The sequence below is a fragment of the Anabrus simplex genome, chromosome 1 (genome assembly GCF_040414725.1).
Source record: "Anabrus simplex isolate iqAnaSimp1 chromosome 1, ASM4041472v1, whole genome shotgun sequence".
In the NCBI taxonomy this organism is placed as follows: Eukaryota; Metazoa; Arthropoda; class Insecta; order Orthoptera; family Tettigoniidae; genus Anabrus; species Anabrus simplex.
In genome coordinates this window covers 24,075,835-24,097,195 of record NC_090265.1, presented here as the reverse complement: position 1 = coordinate 24,097,195, position 21,361 = coordinate 24,075,835, and the positions used below count along the sequence as shown (strand labels likewise).

General features: G+C 38.6%; 1 protein-coding gene across 4 annotated transcripts in view; it reads right to left on the bottom strand.

The window, feature by feature from the left end:
* Window positions 1–1,127: 1,127 nt before the first annotated feature.
* Window positions 1,128–21,361, bottom strand: part of LOC136883405 (bromodomain-containing protein 8) — a 445,412-nt gene continuing 425,178 nt past the window's right edge. For all 4 annotated transcript variants that reach the window (XM_067155679.2, XM_067155690.2, XM_067155698.2 and 1 more), the window contains 3 exons: window positions 15,061–15,238; window positions 14,781–14,978; window positions 1,128–1,277 (listed from right to left, as the gene is read on the bottom strand). In XM_067155679.2, coding sequence (XP_067011780.2) covers window positions 1,221–1,277; window positions 14,781–14,978; window positions 15,061–15,238 — 433 coding nt within the window. In that variant the 3' untranslated portion in view covers window positions 1,128–1,220. The remainder of the gene's footprint in view (window positions 1,278–14,780; window positions 14,979–15,060; window positions 15,239–21,361) is intronic.

Below are 21,361 nucleotides of genomic sequence, written 5' to 3'. Positions count from 1 at the left end.
ATCGGTTCCCACATGAGCATTCAGATCTCCCATCATCATGATCCCATCTCCAACAATATGTGTTTCCAGTTCATTGAGGAACTCTTCTTTTTCTTCCATGCTACATCCTGTCTGTGGAGCATACATTTGGATTATCTTCAGTAGTTCCTTGTTTACATGTATGTGCATTATTATAATTCTTTCATTTACATACTCAACTTCAGCTATTGGTTTGACATTGTGATTCACTACAAATTCCTCTCCATTTCTTTTCTCTTTACTGTTACCCATCCAGTACAAGGTGTACCCCTTTCTTAGTTTCTCACTCCCTTCCCTTTCCATTCTACTTCACTTTTTTCAACTTATATTATGTAAATTATTTCAACCCCCCTCATTTTTTCACTGAAGATGGCTCAAACGAGTCGAAACATGTTTGAATTTGTTTACTCCGTCTAATGACGGAATATATAATGTATTGAATTAGGAGGAACTCTCATTTTTCACTTTTGTAAAGTGTAATCCCAGGATGTCGAGTTTTCGTCTCTCCATTAGGTCAATAGTTTCATTTTCCTTTCCATTCATCGTTAAACTATTTATTGTTCCAAATTGGATTTTGTTTTCTGATCTAACACTTGCACGAACATCAGCATTACCATCATACTGTGCAACTGCTATATGTAGATATATATTTTGGAACATCACTAGAAACACTGTGGGAGGATCTACAAGAAGTGAACACAAGCCACTGAAGATTATTTAAAGTTACTGGTTTTCCGTCCCACTAACTAGCAGAAGAGGTTAGTTCTGTACAAGCTCCAGATTCCATGTCCAAGAGACAGAATAGAAAGGAGAAAAATCCAAAGCAGCTGGAGGAGGTTTCTTCTCTTGTACGGGCGGGTCCAGCCATGAACATTTGGCATTCTTCTCAGAGCATTAACATGCACTTCAGTACTATGTCAACAAGATGGTGCTACAGCTAACAATGAGTTGTTTATTGTGACCACCCACATGTGCTTAGTACTTTAAAACTGTAATTAGCTGTAAACAAAGGAAACATTTCACAAGCATACCTGCAGAAAGTGTTTTTCCTATAAAATTGAGCAGGTTCAAGGCCTGCATCTGTTGCAAGAGCAGAGGAACTTTCTAAATGCTCTGTAGAACATGACACTATATGTACATTTATACTTTATTACAGGATTATATAAAGATATTTACAATGAAACAATGTAAGTCCAAGAAACTTAAGTCTTCTCTTTAGTTGTCTCTCGTATATCACTCGTGTCCTTGGTGTCCTCCACCTGGAACAAACAACATAAAAGATAGATAAATAGGACTCCTTTCAAATGCAGTGCCACTCATGAATCACTGCTGTCTTTATTAGTTGAAATAACTAGAAAAACACAGTACCATATAAATTACTCCTGTAATTCAACAATTTACCAGGAAAACTATTATATACTACAATATTGAGGTGGGAGTAATCTTATGAGATTGATTATACGAGAGATGATTTGAGCCGCTGAGAGCCAAAGTGGTATAAGTCAGGAAATATTAGTTTTTGAGTTACACCACTCATTGCACTCACAATGCATGGAAATTTGTAGTGGAGAAGTGATATAACGATAAGTCCTATTAAGTGCATTCTTTCTCTCACTCGAGAGTGGAGTGCATATGTGGGAACAGTGGTATAAATCAAGCGGTAAGGCCACGTGGTTGTGTTGTTTTACACATTTAATTACGCTCTAAAGTATTACACACTGTTTCCTTTCTTCAGATTGTAATATCCGGAAGTTATTAAAGTCTCTATATTTTGTCTTTATAAGGGCAGTTTGCTAATTTGGATAGAAGTTGAAAAGGATTCAAGAAATGAAATCCAAGTGGTTGACCATGTAATCAGGACACTCCTTTCTGCCAAATGATCAGGGTTTCAGAATTATTGAGACAAAATCAGGAACTGTTCAAAATTTCCTCTCAGATGATTGGTGTAATGTCATTCAAAGGCAAGGAGAAAACAGCCCTTTACTGTTTTTAGAATGGCCCTTAATGACTATGTTCCAACAAAGGATTTAGAGAAATGCGTAACATTCAGACAGAAGACAACGCAAGTTCAAAATTTCAATTGAATTCATGTTCAATGATTTTGTTACCAGAAAGACCGTCCACATCTCGTTTTATACAAGGAAACCCTTTAAAAACTTTGGATATTACAGCTTCACATCATGCTCATGGTCGTCCTCGCTTGTCTGGTGTTCAACTCATCCCTGTCAACAATGCTGTTGATAATGATGTTTGTTGTTTAAAGGGGCCTAACATCTAGGTCATCGGCCCCTAATGGTACGAAATGAGACGAAATGGAATGACAAACTAAAACTCCAAAATCTTCCACTGACCAGAATTCAAAACGTGAGGATGAAGAATGATTGGATTGATATGAATTTAAAACAATCAGTGGATCCGACGGGCAATGTCTCACATTTACAGAAACTGATGTGAAATAATAGCATTACTGACCAAGGGTAATACTGAATCGATGATGCTTTTAGTCTAAAGGGGTCCAAAAACCAAGTCATCGGACCCTCACAATGGTACTTATTGCTATGAAAGTAGAACCATGGTATTTGTCATGTTGCGGTACTAATCAAAAGTAGAGTAGACTCGCGGTATTCCACACAGTATAGTACTACTCACAGGTAATGAAATTCGCATATGTAATGCAGACCTATGGTGTTTCGCACATTGCAGTGCCATTTACAGGCAACACAAACCTATGGTGTTCATCACATTAGTGTACTAATCACAGGGACTTGCGCTATCCCGTGGTGTTCCCCATATAGTGGGTACTCATCATAAGCAAGCCAGAACCATGGTGTTGCTCATATAGTGGTATTAAACACAGGTACTGTAAAAGCCGGCACTGTACTCTTTTGCTACTAATCACAAACCTATCCGGTACCTAACACAGTGGTACTACGCGCAAGTAAAAATGACCCATGGTGTTGCCCGTGTGGTGGTACTAATCACAAGTAGTTTCATGATTCTAATTCAATCATACCTTAGTGGCCCCTTTTAGTCATCTCTTATGACAGGCAGGGGATACCATGGGTTTATTTTTCGTCTGCGTCCCGCACCCACAGAGGGTTGTGTGTTTGATCCACGAGAGGTATTTTATTTTCCTCAAGTCCGCCGGCAAGCTGGTTAGGACCCTCCTATCCGCCACCTGGGACGCGCCACGTGGGAGTATCACCTCTCCCCCTGCTACACCAGCGTAGTAGGTTCGTGGCAACAATGCTGTGCGATCTGTCACCACATGATGACCCTTCTCCCCCACATCCCTCCGGTCCGCCATACTTTCTTCATCCAACTGATAACTGCAAGTTTTTTTGATTTATGAATTTCATTTTCCGTATTGATATTTACCAATCGTCATAAAAGGAAAGAAAAATTCCACCTAATCAATACATTTATTTTCTTGTAAAATATTACAATCTAGGACCGGTTTCGACCCTTCATAGGTCATCCTCAGCTATGTCAGAATCACATTTGCATTTCTATCTTATACCTCCTAAAGACCTTCATGATATATTATTTCATAATTTTCAATGAAAACTTATCTTAAAAACTTACAAATTTACAAGCGTTGTGATAAAATTAAAATTACAAAACTTTGTATATTATATACATGCATTTTGGCTGACAGAATGCGTCCTTGGGTTGATTAAGCATCTATCATAGGTATTTTTGCTTATTCTGTTGAATCAATTCACATTTTATTCTTATTATTTACAATCGTGAATAGACTATCAGTAAAATGTGATAAATAAAATAAAACTTGCGTGATAACTACAATAAAATATCATGTTACATCATTACACCATATTACTGGAGTGATACTATTTTAGGTAGAATATAAATGCGTGTTGACCTCTATAAAATATTTTTACATAAACACACTAAGATATTTTAAAGTGTAATTATTGTACTTTAAAGTCTAAAATACTTATTGCTTTGGACCTTGCGTTGTTATGTGGTAAAATATTGTAACAATTTGTCTTTATATAACATCAGATATTTGATAATATTTAAATATGCCATATATGGTTGGCTTTTAAGTCTAATGATTAAGTGTCAGTTCCTTCTTGCATAAATTACAAGTTTCATAATGTGATGTTTATGTATTGTGTGAAACATAAATGTCTATTAACTAGAATGCTTATCATTTACTACAGAAGTTTTTTAAAACACTTGAATGTCTAGTAATATAGTCAATGTATTAGTGACATTGAAACGTGTTGGCCTTGATTCTTGCGTTATATTTTTTGCACAATTTGCCTTTTTTATATATATGTCAAATATTGGTCTTTATAGGTTTGTAAATAACAGCATTTTCCTATAATTATGAGATAGATCAATACAAGCTTGATACGCATTAAATTATGCACTATATGTGGGATTCAATCCTTTGTTTACTGTATCGAACGTGTTCTGGCCTAACTTCTGTTCTGGAGTTTTCTCCCATCAAATGCCGTAAAAATGTGGTGGTTCCTTTCCTTTTTGAGGCTGGTAAAAATTGCTGGATGTTTGAAATATCATGAAGGTCTTTAGGAGGTATAAGATAGAAATGCAAATGTGATTCTGATATAGCTGAGGATGACCTATGAAGGGTCGAAACCGGTCCTAGATTGTAATATTTTACAAGAAAATAAATGTATTGATTAGGTGGAATTTTTCTTTCCTTTTATGACAACTGCAAGTTTGTCGTGGAATCTGGACCTCTGTCGAACCTTTAGCATAGGAAGATGACGTAGACAGTGAAACTGACATGCTCCATTATAAAGCCAGTTTAAATTTCATTTTCAGAAATTTTGACATTTGGATAAACAGTTTATTTAGGTACAGGCCTACATGGATGGGGATATTAACGGATTTATCCGCAAAGTTTGTGTCTTTGCGGATGCAAATTGTATGGCAGTGCAGATAATTTTGCTGACAATTTCTTAATACAGTAATGAAGTTTATTGATTTTCTTTCAGGTATCCTTTAATTTTTGCATGTGGTTGGGCGACCCATGACATTGATGTGGGAGAATCTATATATATAAAATAAGAGTTTTGTCTGTACATCGCTCAGAATTTAAAAAGGATGGTATTTATGTATCGGTAGTGTCCATAGTGGCAAGAAAATGCACTTAATTTTCCGTAATATCTGTCTGTATGTATGTACACGCATCACGAGAAAACGGCTGAAGAAAATTTAATGAAAATCGGTATGTAGTGTCCAGGAAAAAGCCATTACAATCTAGGCCATAAATACTTTTATTCACGCTAAGAGAAATGGTAATTTAGGGGAAGGCCTCAAATTTAATTCTCAAATTTTTATGTTATTACTGGTCCTACCTTAATGAAAATCGGTATGCAAAGTCGGGAAATAAGTCGCTACAATCTAGGTCATAAATAATCTTATTCATGCTGAAAGAAATGGTAGTTTAGGCGAAGGCCCAACTTTAAATTCTCAAATTTTTATGTTATTACTGGTTCTATCTTAATTAAAATCAGTATGCAAAGTCAGGAAATAGGTCGCTACAATCTAGGCCATAAATAATTTTATTCATGCTGAGTGGAATGGTAGTTTAGGGGAATGCCTAAAATTTAATTCTCAAATGTTTGTTATCAGTGGTTCTATCGACAAATACTACATTACTAAAGTTATATTGTATTAAATTTCCAATCATTTATATCTTATAATGCATTTTTACCGTACCGGCTATGATAACAGAGATATTCATGAATTCGGATTTTTGTTGCTAAGTCCATATCAGCGCCAAGTCACGAGAAAAGTGGTAAATAGAATTTAATGAAAACCGTTATGTAAAGTTGAGGAATAAGGAGCTTCAGTCTATGTTATAAATAATTTTGCAAGACGCCCTAATATTACAGAGTCGAAAGAAAACTAAATGTGAAGACCTACAATACAGAAAGCTCATAACATTGAACAACAATAACATTACATTGACTGTTGTTTGTTGTGATATGCTTTGTGTCTTCTGTTGCCAGTCATGTCCGATATATGGGATTACTGCTGTATACCGAGTATTTTTAAAAAATTTGCTTAACGTCGCACCGACACAGATAGGTACTATGGCAACGATGGGATAGGAAAGGGCTAGGAGTGGAAAGGAAGCGGGCCTGGCGTTAATCATGGTACAGCCTGAACATTTGCCTGGTGTGAAAATGGGAGACCACGGAAAGCCATCTTCAGGGCTGTCGACAGTGGTTTTCGAACCCACTATCTCCCAAATACTGGATACTGACCTCATGATGATGACTGTACCACTCAACACAAAAAATTAATTTCAAACTTCTGAATGGAATACGAAATACAAGCACAAATAGATTAGCCGGGGGGGGGGGGGGGGGGGGGGGGGGGGGGAAGAGAGAGAGAGAGAGAAATCAACATTCCTGAGGCTAACAGCTTGCTCCTCGAACGTGCACCTTACCTGTGAAGTTCAGGAATTTAAGGCCTTTTCCCGTAATCACACAAATGTGCTGACGGATCTTACCCGAGTTAGAAATCACGTTTGTTTCACAAGGGGCGACAAATAGCATTTTCAGGGCTAGGAAAACATGATCATACTAAGCGGTAATAGCGAAAATTCGTGACGCGATAAGCGAGTTATTTTTATATAGATTTAATACGATGAGAATCGGGACTTTGAATTTACGACTTGGTAAGCGGGAAAACGTGTTAATGAGGAACACACTAACAGGGTATCACTGTAATTGGCATGATAGAAAATATAGTTTTAAATACTCGTTACAACACTAAGACTAAAATCAATTAAATGAACAAAAATTATTTAAAAGAAGTACACTATGTATACACTTTCAAACATTCTCATTAGTCGCCACCGTCTTTTGGCTCTCTACCTTGATGTCCAGCACAAACACAGCAAAGATGGCGATTGTGTTCGTGATATGTATGTCATGAACAACAATGACGATGACAACAACAAGTGATTTTTGCCTTTCAATTTTTTCTGAAGTCACAAAAAGCACAGCAACGAGGAAATGCAGACCGTTGAACCTTAGCAAAGTACTTCGCTACCTGTTCTGAAATGTCTACTCTGCTTTTGAGCATGTTTTGTATTCTCATCTTGAGGTTTCGCTGGAAGGTGGCGATAGTTGCTCGAAACTTCACCAAGTAGGCACAGATGCTCCAAGCCAAACTCGTTATGAAATCATAATGTCTCCATGTTTCAACAGTAACCTCTCTGTGCACTATGACACTATATATATATATATATATATATATTTTTGCTATTTGCTTAACGTCGCACTGACACAGATGGGTCTTATGGCGACGATGGGATAGGAAAGGCCTAGGAGTTGGAAGGAAGCGGCCGTGGCCTTAATTATGGTACAGCCTCGGCATTTGCCTGGTGTGAAAATGGGAAACCATGGAAAACCATCTTCAAGGCTGCCGACAGTGGGACTCGAACCCACTATCTCCCGATTACTGGATACTGGCCGCACTTAAGCGACTGCAGCTATCGAGCTCGGTATTGTCCCCTTCAAAAGTGGTAATAATTTATTAAAGGAGAATGATTTATTTCATCAGCGAGTTGTAACATTCTTTAATCGCCAGGAGGGTGATATTTTACACTCCCGTGCTAGTGCGAACCAGCCGCCTGCGAACCGGTTTTCCCGACCTACCAAGAGAACGAGGAAGCAGGGTGAAATTCCTGTTAGATGTCCTTCAACACATGTGTGTGTACCACGTGACCGGGCGAGCAGCGTGATTGCGATCGATCAATAAATACAAGGTCGAGTGACGTAAAACTAGAGCAGCCAATAAAAATGACAACCTTCACAGGAATGCAACAGATCCACCAATCGGATATAATTAAGAGGCACACCTACGTCTTAAGACAGTGAATTAATGGTAATTCCAAAGGAAATTTTATAGAGGGTTTTTACTTCTGAACACTTGATTTGAGCGTGACACTCTAAATGCAGCTACGGACGAGACTGGACGTCGACACTCTAAATGCAGCTACGGTAGAGACTGGACGTTGTTTGCTTCACTGGGAGACTTTGCATTAGAGAAGGCACTGAGGACTGAATAAACTGCAATTCAGACATTTGGAAAAATTCTCTACGATTTATTTAGGATTGTCATAAGATAAGTGTCCATCTCCGAGTTATTAAACATCGCGTGTGTATCCTGGACTATTGCTAAGACTTTTGTTAGTTTCAGCTTCTCTACGAGAACTCTGAAGAAGGAAGGTCGTTGGTTCGAGCTCGTTTCAAGGTGGCTATCCAGTTCCGAGATGAATACTACTGTTTCCTGTGCACCTTCAGCTCCTCCATGAGTCACTAATCATGTAAGGTGTCGGACATGGGCAAGACTTTGTTCGATGGAAGGTGATGTGACCACATACTAGGTCATCAGCCAGAATCCAGTTAACACCAGCCACATGAGTATTCTTTAAGAAATTATCTTTCTACTTTTCTGTAAAATGTTTGTAAAACGTAGCCTTACCTTATTCATTTATATTTCTATTAGTGTAGCAGTAGTTTGACTTTTCATTCTTCTTTCCTCGGTGGGAGGTAGTTTGTGCTCTGGAATGAATGTGTATTTGATTCTATTACTTAGAGATGAGAGTGAATGTCATCGAGAGAGACCTCAACTGTCCTAAAAATTTTGAAGGCAGGAGAAATAAAAGTAAATGAACCCCGCGTTAATCTTGAATGATTTTGAAGTAATTGGAAAATTAATTGAGACAAATTAGGACAGTGTTCCAGTGTTTTTCTTAGTGTAAAATTTCATTCTACGATTATACGACATGTCTGTGAGCTTTAATTCGTTTAGAGTCATCTGAATAATTTCGTATGACAGCTTTGCAAGTGAGATTAAGCACGGTCAATAATATAATAATAATAATGAGTAAAAATAATTAAGCCTAATTACGGGCTAAAATTTGAGTAAGGTCATGGGTTTAATGTTGGTTTGTTCTTGGAAAGAATTATCGTGTGCTCACTTTATGTAAAGCAGGCCTGGAACATGGCAACCCTCCGGACGGAGTAATGATGAATTATATGTATATTTTACTGCGCTATTAATTGAGTATTGACTTGCAGATGGATATTATATTTTGTGTGATAATTTATGCATCCATTAGAGTCATTTTGGAAGGAATGTGTCACTGGACGTGATTTCTTCGAGCTTGAGTGCAGATTAATCAAGAGCCACGACATTATAGGCGAATAAAAATAAATGCCGCAACTCATGTACCGTAAGCGCGTATTCTAATATTTTGACCTGTGTTGTAGGTATTTTACTTGCTTATTTTGGATGATTTCTGTTTAAAAGATTCCCTTGAACATCGTTGTATAATTAATTTCAGCATAAAAGTGATAACCTCAACTCTATCACACTCTAAATCGATACCTGGGATATACGTGATATTGTCATCTAGAGAATGATTTCCCTAATTTGGAATAAATCCAAAATTTAATAATAATGGGTTAGTGTTCGTGTAAATAATATTACAATATGGTCGTGTACCTAGGTGTGAATGTGTGTTGTGTGATTTGATTATATTCTGTGTTTTGTGAATATTTCTTGAATGATTTTGTGATGATATTCTCCACTGTGTGCGTCAAATTTTGACGGATTTACATTATTTTCGCGTGTCCGTGATTTGAGGAATTATGAATCTTTAGAAGATTTTATTATAATTTAAGGTAGATTAGGGTCTAATTCACTAAATTACAGTGAATAAGAGAAGGCAACGTCCGTGGATTGATGTCACGAGATTGAATTATTAGTTATTGTACAGTCACTTATTACATAAAAACGAGTAAAGTTTAGGTTAATATGAGTTCAAATAGAAATTTATTATAAGAAGTTCAGTCACTTAATAATTATAAGAATGAATTAATTGATGAAGGGAAAGTCTAAGGAAGACTTGTTAACCACAATTTCTTGAATTAAATAATTTTCAATAATTTTAATAAGGAAGAGAAAATGATCATTTTCTTGTAAAAATAAAAATGAGATCCGGATGGAATATTTTAATTTAAGCAATTTAATTATCATTATAGGAGAGAGTGATACCAGATATTATTTTGATTTTCAATCCATTTTACAGTAAATTAATGATCCCTATATTTGTTATTACAGACAAGGACATTCGTTGAGCTTTAATTTGATCAAGATTCCTTATAGACGATAGCACGAGGAGAAGAGATTTACAAGAATCAATCCCAGATTTTGTAAATTTAATTGTTTTATTGAAAGAGTGTTAGTTTTTAATAAATGTATAAACCTATTTTAGTTTCCTTTCATTTGTCGCTAGTCCTTCATCTATTCCTGCCTTTAAAATTTTCTGCACAGCCAGCTCGGCATGATGGGGGCAGTATGAAACTATTAATTGCGCCAATGTTCATTAGGAAAAAAGACATGGTGAGAGGCCATCTGCATCTTCTCCTTGACATCGAGTAAGTCTCTTTGAGCTGATCTTCAGTGTCGATACCTCCTTTAGTAGAATTATACAATGGAAGTATTTTAGGCTTCCTAGCTTCTCCAAATTCTTCATCTATGGCAACTGTTTTATGGAAGCTGGAGATGAGCAGGACAACCTTGTTTGCCTTGGGTTTGTTAGCAGCTTGTTTGGGTTCCGAGATGAATATACTGTAGTTACGACACTAGAGCGTGTTCATCCCAGAACCCAAACAAGTTGCTATTCACAGGTCATGATTTCAGCTTCATAAAACTTTCATCTGCAGTCAACTTAAGAACTTCTCTCAGGCAACCTAAGAGGAACGAAGGTAAACCAATTATCCATGGTGATATTTCTCGCTGTTTGAGAGATGGGCTATACTACTCGTTCAACAGGTTGTTAGCCTACACAGAGTTAAATTTTCACTGTGCTGTACAATCTTGCACATCCTAGTCAAAATATTTTCAAATTATACTTAGCTGGCTTGTTAGGCAGGTACTGTATGAAAGGGCATTTGCCTAGAAAACCTTTGAGCATTTCGTCAATCGTCACACACTTATTAGGGCGGTATATGCTGATACATTTTTCAATAAAATATTCAAATATTTCATGCATTTTTGTCATTTTATCAACTAGTAGACAGCACTCTCAATTATCAATGTTGTCAAAGCGTAAAGCATGCAGTAACATCTTGAAGCGCTTGACGCTCATAATGCTATGGAAAACATTGATCTCTGTACATCTGTAGTCCAAAGGCTTTCACAAGCCAGTGAGCCGACCTAAAGGCACCTGAAAAGTAGAGAAGCCCTAAGAATGCTTTATGTTGCATGATACTATTAGGTCTGCAGTTTCTTTCACGCTGGATGTTACCGCTCTCTTTCTCTAACCAAATACTGATATAGTCTATAATCTTTTGTACAATATTGTCAGGAAATTTAGCTCTCTGATTTCAATCGGAGTTCTGACATTCCTGGCTAAACCTTTAGGCCCTGGAAGGCGTGTTACAATATTGCAACCTGGTCTATGTCAATGACCAGTCTTTGTGAATACTGGGTGCGCACGCCATTCTTGCCTGTCAAATTCATTTCAGGAACATCAGCACCACATCCGTCATAACCCGATGACCATGATCACTAACATGAAGATCATCAGTTTTGCCTTCATCACTTTGTGGCTGTTGTCTGAAAGTGTCTTCCCCTGCCTCATCAACTTCTTCTTCCAATGGACTCCCTACTGCTTCCAAAAATGCAGCTGTTCTGGCACTTTCTTCCTTTTTTAACACACTCTATCAATATTTGGATCCTTTCCTCTACAGCAGGGTCCATATTGGGATTGATATTCACAAACGTAATCGACTATAAGAAAGAATCTAGGAATACACATTCGGTTGCATATTGGTCACAATGACTAAGACACAGTTTTCACTAATGGGAAAGCCAATTGACCACCTCCCTGTCTACAAGATAACAAAGGAGGCGCCAACCAATCAGGTGGCTAGATGATCCCGTGGTTGAGATAGTCAGGAGGAGTGGGGGCATATCTGACCTTAAGTTGGATTGCTGGTCCAAAACCTTTAAAGCTTGATCATTTAGACCACTATGTGTCTGATTGAAGATTAAGGTGGTAGGCAGTATTGGTGACAAGTGTAAACACATTTATGTTGAATTTCTGTGTACACCTCCTATTGTGTTGTCCCTGGCATCATGCCAACTGGCTCGCTTAATGGCAAATTTCCATTACGTCACGCTCCATTGATAGAGGCACTCGCTTTTCGCAAAGCGTGTAATCATGGATTTTTTGCAAAATTTTACAAATGTGTCTCAAAAGGCACTATTTACCTTTAAGCAAAATCGCGACATTATTATTTTTTTTAAATTTTTTGCTATGGGCTTTAAGTCGCACCGACACAGATAGGTCTTATGGCGACGATGGGATAGGAAAGGCCTAGGAGTTGGAAGGAAGTGGCCGTGGCCTTAATTAAGGTACAGCCCCAGCATTTGCCTGGTGTGAAAATGGGAAACCATGGAAAACCTTTTTCAGGGCTGCCGATAGTGGGATTCGAACCTACTATCTCCCGGATGCAAGCTCACAGCCGCACGCCTCTACGCGCACGGCCAACTCGCCCGGTGACGCGACATTATTAACGAAGAATCCCTCTTTGATGCAAAAAATTTAAAGAAAGGTAATTTAAAAAATGAAGTGTCTCGTCTTACTCCCATCCTACAAGAACTTTCAACATTAGAATATCTTGAACCATATACAATTTTTAAAGATCTCGTTTGTAGTTAATATAGAACAGGTAAAGATATTGATGGAATTTCCATTCTTCTTTCCCTGAAATCTGAAAATGGGCATTTATGGCTTTATGGAACACAGTCAGTAATGTTGATAGTGAGAAGTCATTTTCAATGTAGTATAATACATTATCTGACAGATGAACAGCTCTGATTCCCAATAATATGGAATTCATGATATCTCTGTCTTTTACAGATTGATGTGCAAATTATATACATAGGCTAAGCTAGGCTCTACTTGTTAAAGCAGTAGGATGACATTTTCCCAAACATCCATGCTTTGATACATGTAATACACGTTTTTAACAGGAGCATAACTCTCATTCTGTCACAGATAAGTAAAAATAAATTATGTTTTACTATAAATATGCTATCAACTAGTTTAGTTTAGTTTTCACTGATAAAAAGTAGAAATACAATTTAGTGAAATTATTGACAAAAAATAAAAATTGTGAAAATTATACGGAAATAACTTTTTTTAAATAATGAAATTATGCAAAACTTTTCACCACAAATAGGTGCCTCTACCATTGATGTTATCGGCCTTTGCAGAAATACACTTTTAGACTATTATTATTTTAAGAGCCTCCGTGGCTCAGACGGCAGCGCGTCGGCCTCTCACCGCTGGATACCGTGGTTCAAATCCCGGTCACTCCATGTGAGATTTGTGCTGGACAAAGCGGATTTAGCATTAAGAATTTCATTCTTCAGGTTCCGTATTGAATCAAGATTCACAATAGAGAAATGGGAAAGTTAATATCCACCTTTTCAATACAATATATTACGTGAAGGTTTACATGTGATGTTTTAAAATGTAAACCTTCACGTAATATATTGTATTGAAAAGGTGAATATTAACTTTCCCATTTCTCTATTGTGGATAAAGCGGAGGTGGGACAGGTTTTTCTCCGGGTACTCTGGTTTTCCCTGTCATCTTTCATTCCAGCAACACTCTCCATTCTCATTTCATGGCATCTATCAGTCATTAATAAATCGCTTTGGGAGTGGCGACCCCATCGTACTAATAGCCTATATATGATTCATTCATCACATCCCTGACCCGGTTAAACACTGGAAAACAGGTTGTAGGTTTTCATTTTCACTATTATTATTTTAAATTGTTATGAAAATTATTTAGGGGATGAAATGAAATGGCGTATGGCTTTTAGTGCCGGGAGTGTCCGACAACAAGTTCGGCTCGCCAGATGCAGGTCTTTTGATTTGACACCTGTAGGCGACCTGCGCGTCATGATGAGGATGAAATGATGATGAAGCCGACACATACACCCAGCCCTCGTGTCAGCGAAATTAACCAATTATGGTTAAAATTCCCGACCCTGCCGGGAATTGAACCCGGGACCCCTGTGACCAAAGGCCAGCACGCTAACCATTTAGCCATGGAGCCAGACATTTAGGGGATGATAAATGCACATTAGTAAATTAATAAAATCTATCATTTAACAGAGTTGGAATTAATGTACTTTAATGATATGTGATTTATTTTAGTAGAGTGAACAGCGGGGAATATTTTAGGTGTGTTTTTGCTCATGAAATTGAGTAATATACATGTATCATTTTCGGGTAGGGGTTTGTTTATGCGTTTTCTTTAATAGACCGTCAACAATACTTTCATGTTCAATCTGACTTTATGTGCTTTCTTCGCTCTAAGCTAATTTTTTTCACACCATTGTGCATCTCCGTACACATTCTCCCAGTCTGAAAAGCAAGTGAACACTGATACACACCTTGTAATATATAGCCATCTCGACAATCACAACACGCACTCAGCACATTTGTAAACTAAAAGATATTGAGCAAGAATTGTTTCGGAAATGAGCAGCAAATGGCTAGTTACTTGGGAAGGATACCACTTAAAAGAAATAGCCAAGACTTTGCATCTATACAATATTTTAGAAGTTCAAATACTTCTGATACAGGTCTTCTAACTCCTATTCCAAATAAATTAGAACCTGAAGGTCAAATAACAGCATGAGGATGGTACTCACCTTTCTCTTCTTAGAGCCCTTTTCGGACTCAGAGACTCGTTTCCTCTTGCCTCCTGCAGTAATGTCCCCTTCGTCCTGGCTTGCTGAACCGGGAGTGCTCAACACATCTTTATGTTTGTTAGCTTCTGTGGTCCTGGTTTCTCTGCGATGCGGTGTTTCTCCCACAGACTGAACTAACATCTGTGCAGTCAAGAAGTCCTGGAACAATGAGTATGGCATGAGATGAAGTTCTCTACATTTCTCAACCACACATAATGGACAATGTTAGAAGTGAAAGTACCTGAATATGCTGCAAGCACTCCTCCTGCATCTGAGATGCCATACGATGAACAAAGTGCGAGCTCTTGTTGTACATGATCGAGTTACAGAACATGAGCATCACGTCTCGCTGAAACTCGATTGTCGTCCGAGTCACTCCTGTCTCTATGTTCTTCTTGATCATCAGCAAATCAATTGGTCTACGGAGAAGAGAAAATATTAGGCATGGTATTATTTTCAAAATATAAATAACCCTAATTCTAGAAGGAAAATGTGACAAACATAATCATTTACTCCGAATCACACTGTCTGACAATGTACAATATTCCAGAACTCCTTCAAAAGGATTCTGGACACTCTTTTAAATCTATTTCAGTAGGAAATTAACATAAAATGCACAAATATTCTGATCCAACTTATCTTCCACGTTCTATTCATCAGGAAATGACATGACTTAAGGAACATGACGAGTTAGTTGTTTCAGGGCAAAACCTAGAGGAACATCAGCCTTATTTATCAAAGATTTGTTTATTAATATGGTTGAACATGATTTTCTTTTTCCATTAAAGATACCTTGGCCTCACCCAATAAACTAGAGCAAAGAAAAGTGGATGAAACGGTACAGGAGTTATTTTCAGAGAGTAACAGGATCGGCAAAAGACAGCACCAAGAATAAATCATGTCTGCATTTTCTGGGCTTGTAGGCCGTGGTCCAGGAGCATAAACGATGGTCCCAGTGTTTCACTGAAGACTGCATTTGGCATTTTCAATGGTTCTGATGCAACTTAGATGGCTGCAAAGCTCACAGTGAATGGAGTGGTGTCACAATTCCACCTCATTATACAGTGCAGGCTGTGGTATGCCATGGTGGGGGGTGATCGCTGTTTGGCTGTTCTTGGACAATGATAATGCGGGCTATAGAGCGCTGTTCGCCTATTTGCCTGCCATGCTGGAGGGACGGTGTCTTCCAGGATTTAAAGCTTTCAGGACTGGAAACCAAGCTTTGTTGACCCATTCAGATTCTTCCTTACGGTTGAAGCTGTTGGTGTGCTTCAGGAAAGCCAAGGAAATACGGACCCCTTGATTCACAGTTGTCACGCGAATTTATGTTTCTGACACTGGTTAAGATGATTTGTTTTGGGGCTGGCATAAAGTATACAATTTTCTTTTCACTTCACCATATTGGTTCCTGACTAAGAAACAGGGATCCGCGAGTCAAATACAAATATAGCAGAGTTCTCCCCAGGACCTTCTTAATGGGAGCACCGCCCTGCCGGTTTTAGAGCGCCCGGCTAACATAACCTAGACATATTCTAGTTGCTATTGGCTTTACGTCGCACCGACACAGATAGGTCTTATTGCGACGATGGGACAGGAAAGGGCTAGGAGTGGCAAGAAAGCGGCCGTGGCCTTAATTCAGCCATAGCATTTGCCTGGTGTGAAAAAAAAATGGGAAATCACGTAAAACCATCTTCAGGGCTGCCGACAGTGGGGTTCGAACCCACTATCTCCCGAATACTGGATACTGGCCGCACTTAAGCGACTGCAGCTATCGAGCTCAATTATATATGCTAGTTGCATAATATTAATACATATTTGGGTCATTGCGTGCTCCAAATTAAACGTAAATAATGTAAAACTGTTTATTTAATAATTCTTATTATTGTCAGCAAAATTGCACCAGTTACATCGCAGTTTAAATGATTCGCTTAACTTTCGCGCAGTGTTGTGCACGAGTGGTGTATGGATTAGCGCGGAATCGCATAAGAGCACTCGATTCCGCAAGATGCTACAAACTCGTATGGCACTCCACAGCAACTGAATAAGCCGCGGAGTTAAATGATTATGAACGAGCAGTAAAACACTAGTACAAAATACTCTTATGTCTTGCTCGTGATAATAACATTAAAATAGTTCAATTTTGCAGTTAATGTTTACCTGTTTGATATTATTGTTAATGCCCCAAGGAGGATGAGTTGAGATTTTATCATATTCACTTTTAAGTAGAATTCCCCACCCGGCTACTCATTCCTGACACCCGGCTGATGAAAATTTCTGGGGCGATCACTGTATAGATATATTATACTTGTTTTTAGATATCCGATTTTGAATGCTTGAACAACACTTTGAGACAATTACATAGCTCAAAAACTGGAAGCCTGTACTTGGTGAATTGTATTCTAATTGAACAAGTCATAGGGTTTCAATATTGAACAATTTCTCTCAAGAAAGAAAATAAAGATATGTTTTTAGACAATGACAAGAAATAGAACTGTTAAGATTTTTATGTGTGTTTTTTTAACCATTTCCACTCGCGTGTCGACCTGAGGTAAACAGCCGTCATTTAGTGTTATAGATCATGTTGCCCCGGGAAACTCAATATTTTGGCAGACACATTGAGTCGACATCCAAACCCGGAGGAAGCCGTAATACACCAGATTGAGTTGATAGAAGAGGATCAGGAGGTCTTAGGGGACATAGGAATGATACGGAAGAGAGATGGGTTCACTACTTAATGGAGTTCTTTAACAAAACATTGCAGCCAGACAATCCGCAGTATGACAGAGCAAATAAATTATCAGCGAGCTACCATTATTTGAATGGGGTTTTACATAAGTTTTTGAATGAGGACCACATGAAACTTCGCATAGTCATACTATCAGAAATGCAAGTACCGGTAGTCAACCATGTACATCGGGTCATTGGACACCGAGGTATAGGGAAGGTTTTGGCAACTATTCAAGAGACGTTCGTGTGGGCCAAGATGAACCAAACAGTCTGAAATGTACTAAGATCATGCGACGTCTGCCAGACGATTATTATTATTATTATTATTTTTTGCTAGGGGCTTTACGTCGCACTGATTCAGATAGGTCTTATGGCGACGATGGGATAGGAAAGGCCTAGGAGTTGGAAGGAAGCGGCCGTGGCCTTAATTAAGGTACATCCCCAGCATTTGCCTGGTATGAAAATGGGAAACCACGGAAAACCATCTTCAGGGCTGCCGATAGTGGGATTTGAACCTACTATCTCCCGGATGCAAGGTCACAGCCGCGCCTCTACGCGGATGGCCAACTCGCCCGGTCCAGATGATTAAACCTAATCCGTATTTGCTTCAGCAATCTCCGCGCCCACTGTTACCTACTGAACCCTGCAAAATATTCGCAATGGACCTATACGGACTGCTCCCGAAGGCACATAGGGGAAACCAATTCATCCTCGTTAGTTTAGATGTATTTTCCAAATTGGTAGCTTTGTATCCTTTGCAAAAAGCAAATTCTAAAACTGTGCTAAGAGGAATCACTTCGCATATCATTCCACAGATGGGAAAGCCAAAAAAGATCTTTACTGATCATGGCAGTCAGTTCACATCTGCTGCGTTTGCAAATCAATTATGGCAGCTAGATATTCAGCATGTACTTAGTTCGATTCGCCATCCCGAATCAAATCCATCAGAGAGAATCATGCGAGAAATTGCAAAATTTTGCAGGATCTATTGTTCCGAAGCACACTGGCGGTGGATTGACGTGGTGCCTATTATAACTAAGTGTAATAACACTATGATCCACGAGGCAACGGGTCAGATACCGGAAGTCGTTCATTTTAACAGATATCCGACCAGGCCATGACACGATGCAGTAGCCTGTCCTTCAGATCCACGCGTATCAAGCGAAATTTGTATTAGAAAGACACGGGAACATTTGGAGGCGCAAGCAGAACGCCGACTGAGAAGACTGAGAAACAAGCGATTCCACCGTCCATTGACGGTTGGCGAGCTCGTTCTAGTGAAGAAGCCTAGTGTCTCTAACCCAGAGCAGGTGTACCACAAGTTTTGTAAATTGTTCGTGGGCCCTTTCAAGATCATACAAAATTATGACAACAATGCTTACAAAGTTCAGAGCTTGGATGGAAGTTCAGAGAATGTATGTAACGCTGCGAATTTAAAGCTGTACCACACGCCAGCAGATCAAAGGGAAGCAGAGGATGAATGAGAGGAAGCAGTTGACGATCCAGAAGAAGATGATGTCGAAGAACAGGATGAAGAAGAAGACGGAAGGGAAGAAGAAGTCCAATTAATTCGAGCACCAATTGAAGCAAGGCCATGTCCGGAGTGTGGAGAGATTGACAGCGACGTGCAGGAATTTGTCGATATGATTCATAAAATCCAAAGACAAAACAATGAGTTAAGAGCAAGGAATCAGATGCTGAGAGATGAAAACAATAGCCGTCGCAGAGGAGAGGAGCCAATGTCAAATCATGATAGTGATGATGTGGAACGGTCATAAAAAAAATCTCATGATATTCACAAGATTTTGTTTACCTGGGCAAGAGGAAGATGAACCCGCGTGATCGGGGTCATAATTTAATAATGATTTAATATATGAAAGAGAATAGGGTACAATTATTGAAGTACAGAATTTTAGTTGACAATATTTCATCTGAGTAGTGTTGAAACATGAGCTGAGGACGGGACCGAGTGGAGCCTAGGAGATTAGCTTGTCACAATGGGTAGAGAGCTGCCTCACAGCAGGGGGCCTATTAATTTAGCGACCAGAAGATACGGATGTCCACAAATATGTTTCGTACAAGAGAAAGGCGAGCCAGAAACAACAGAAAGGTTGCAACATTAGCGCTGCAAAGGTATATTTGTGGTGAGCACAAACTTTCCGCTACGTCACGGATTCTCGGAATCAGAGAATGGAAAAGTACAGAGTTTCCACGGCAAACATTTGTTAGGTTGTTACAGGTGAAAATTCAAATTGACAAAATTTAGTTGACGACCCAGGAATACCATCATGAAAGATCTGAATGAAATATAAAGTTCGTTTCGAAAGTAATCATCAATAAATTATTGCGGTTATATGGATCAACTTAAGGAGCTTTTTAGATATCATGCATGGAAGAATAATCAATAATTTGTTACAAATTAAATAAATTGAAGACTGACTTTCTTGAAATCTGAACACCTCGATTGTTATTGGCTGGAAGGTGATCACGCCGGGAGAGTCGCTGCGGAACCCGCGAAAATCCGGGAGCAAGATCTGGCTATATCTCTGAAATCTATGATCGTAAGGAGATCATATTCGATCCAGTGCATGTTCCAAATGAGGGGATTAATTTGATATAAATTATAATTTCCAGTTCAGAATGCAAGTGCCGATTTGAGAAATCCACCCCCCTCTTTCCAAGACATCAGCTAAGCCACCAGGAAGGCATTCACCGATAAATATGAGCGCAATGAACACTCACCAGCTTACCCGCAGCTTAGTCAGAATTCGTCGTGTGCCAGTCAGTCGAGTAAAGTTAGACGTTCCAAATCATGTTACGATTTGAGACTTTGAGATATATAGTTTGTGAAGTCTAACGAGTAGATAGTATTTGCAAGGAGAAAAAATATATTCTTCTCCCAAAAACAGTAAACGCATAGGTACGCTACTGTGTGACGAACAGTACATGGAAATAACAGTAATTAATTGAGCCTGTATTGTAGGAATCGAACCGCCATCATAATGAACTCTTCAAGAGTGCAACGTGATTCGGACGGGCTGGACAACGCGAAACGCGTCGGGCGTTTATATTGACACTCCGCCGTTTGTGTTAAGTCCTTTTGTGCGGAAAAGGGACGAAGAGATAATAGTGGAAATAAATTAATTTGGGTCTAGGATGATTAAGTGTTATGATAGTATTCAAGTGAATACCAATGTATCAGTGTTAATATCCGAAATAGTAAATGTGTGATAATTCAATCAGTGTATGCCAGGAAGTTATAAGTGACGTGCAACCAGCCGTTATGGAAGGGTAAACAGCAGAGAAGGCCAAAAGGGCCTCTCGTCTGCTATGCCGCAAAGGATTTCAACTACCAGATGAGTACCAATATGTAAATACATTTGGGGATGTTACTATGACAAGGGAAGAGAAGTAGTTTGATTTTTGACTTGGTTACTTCACGTAACAAAATGGGTCGCTTCTCGATGCCATTCTAAATTTGTATAACGAACGGAATTAAATGATTCTAACGTACATGTCGGGTCGAATAATGTATTCATTTTGTTGTACATATAATTCTGTAGGTATAGGGTAGTGGTTAAGTCATGCATGTATTATCAGTATTTTATAGTCAAGATTTTTCAACAAATTTGATTTTGTGTAGTGTTCAAATCGACCCGGAGTTTGCTTTTATGTTATTCATTTGATGACAAGTTGTATAATAAGGTTTATGGAAAATCCAGCCACGTGTCAGGCCAGCTGTGTTTATGTTGTTATGTTAATAGTCTCTGTTTGATGTTGTCAAAATTTGGAGGGAATGCCAATAATAATAATAA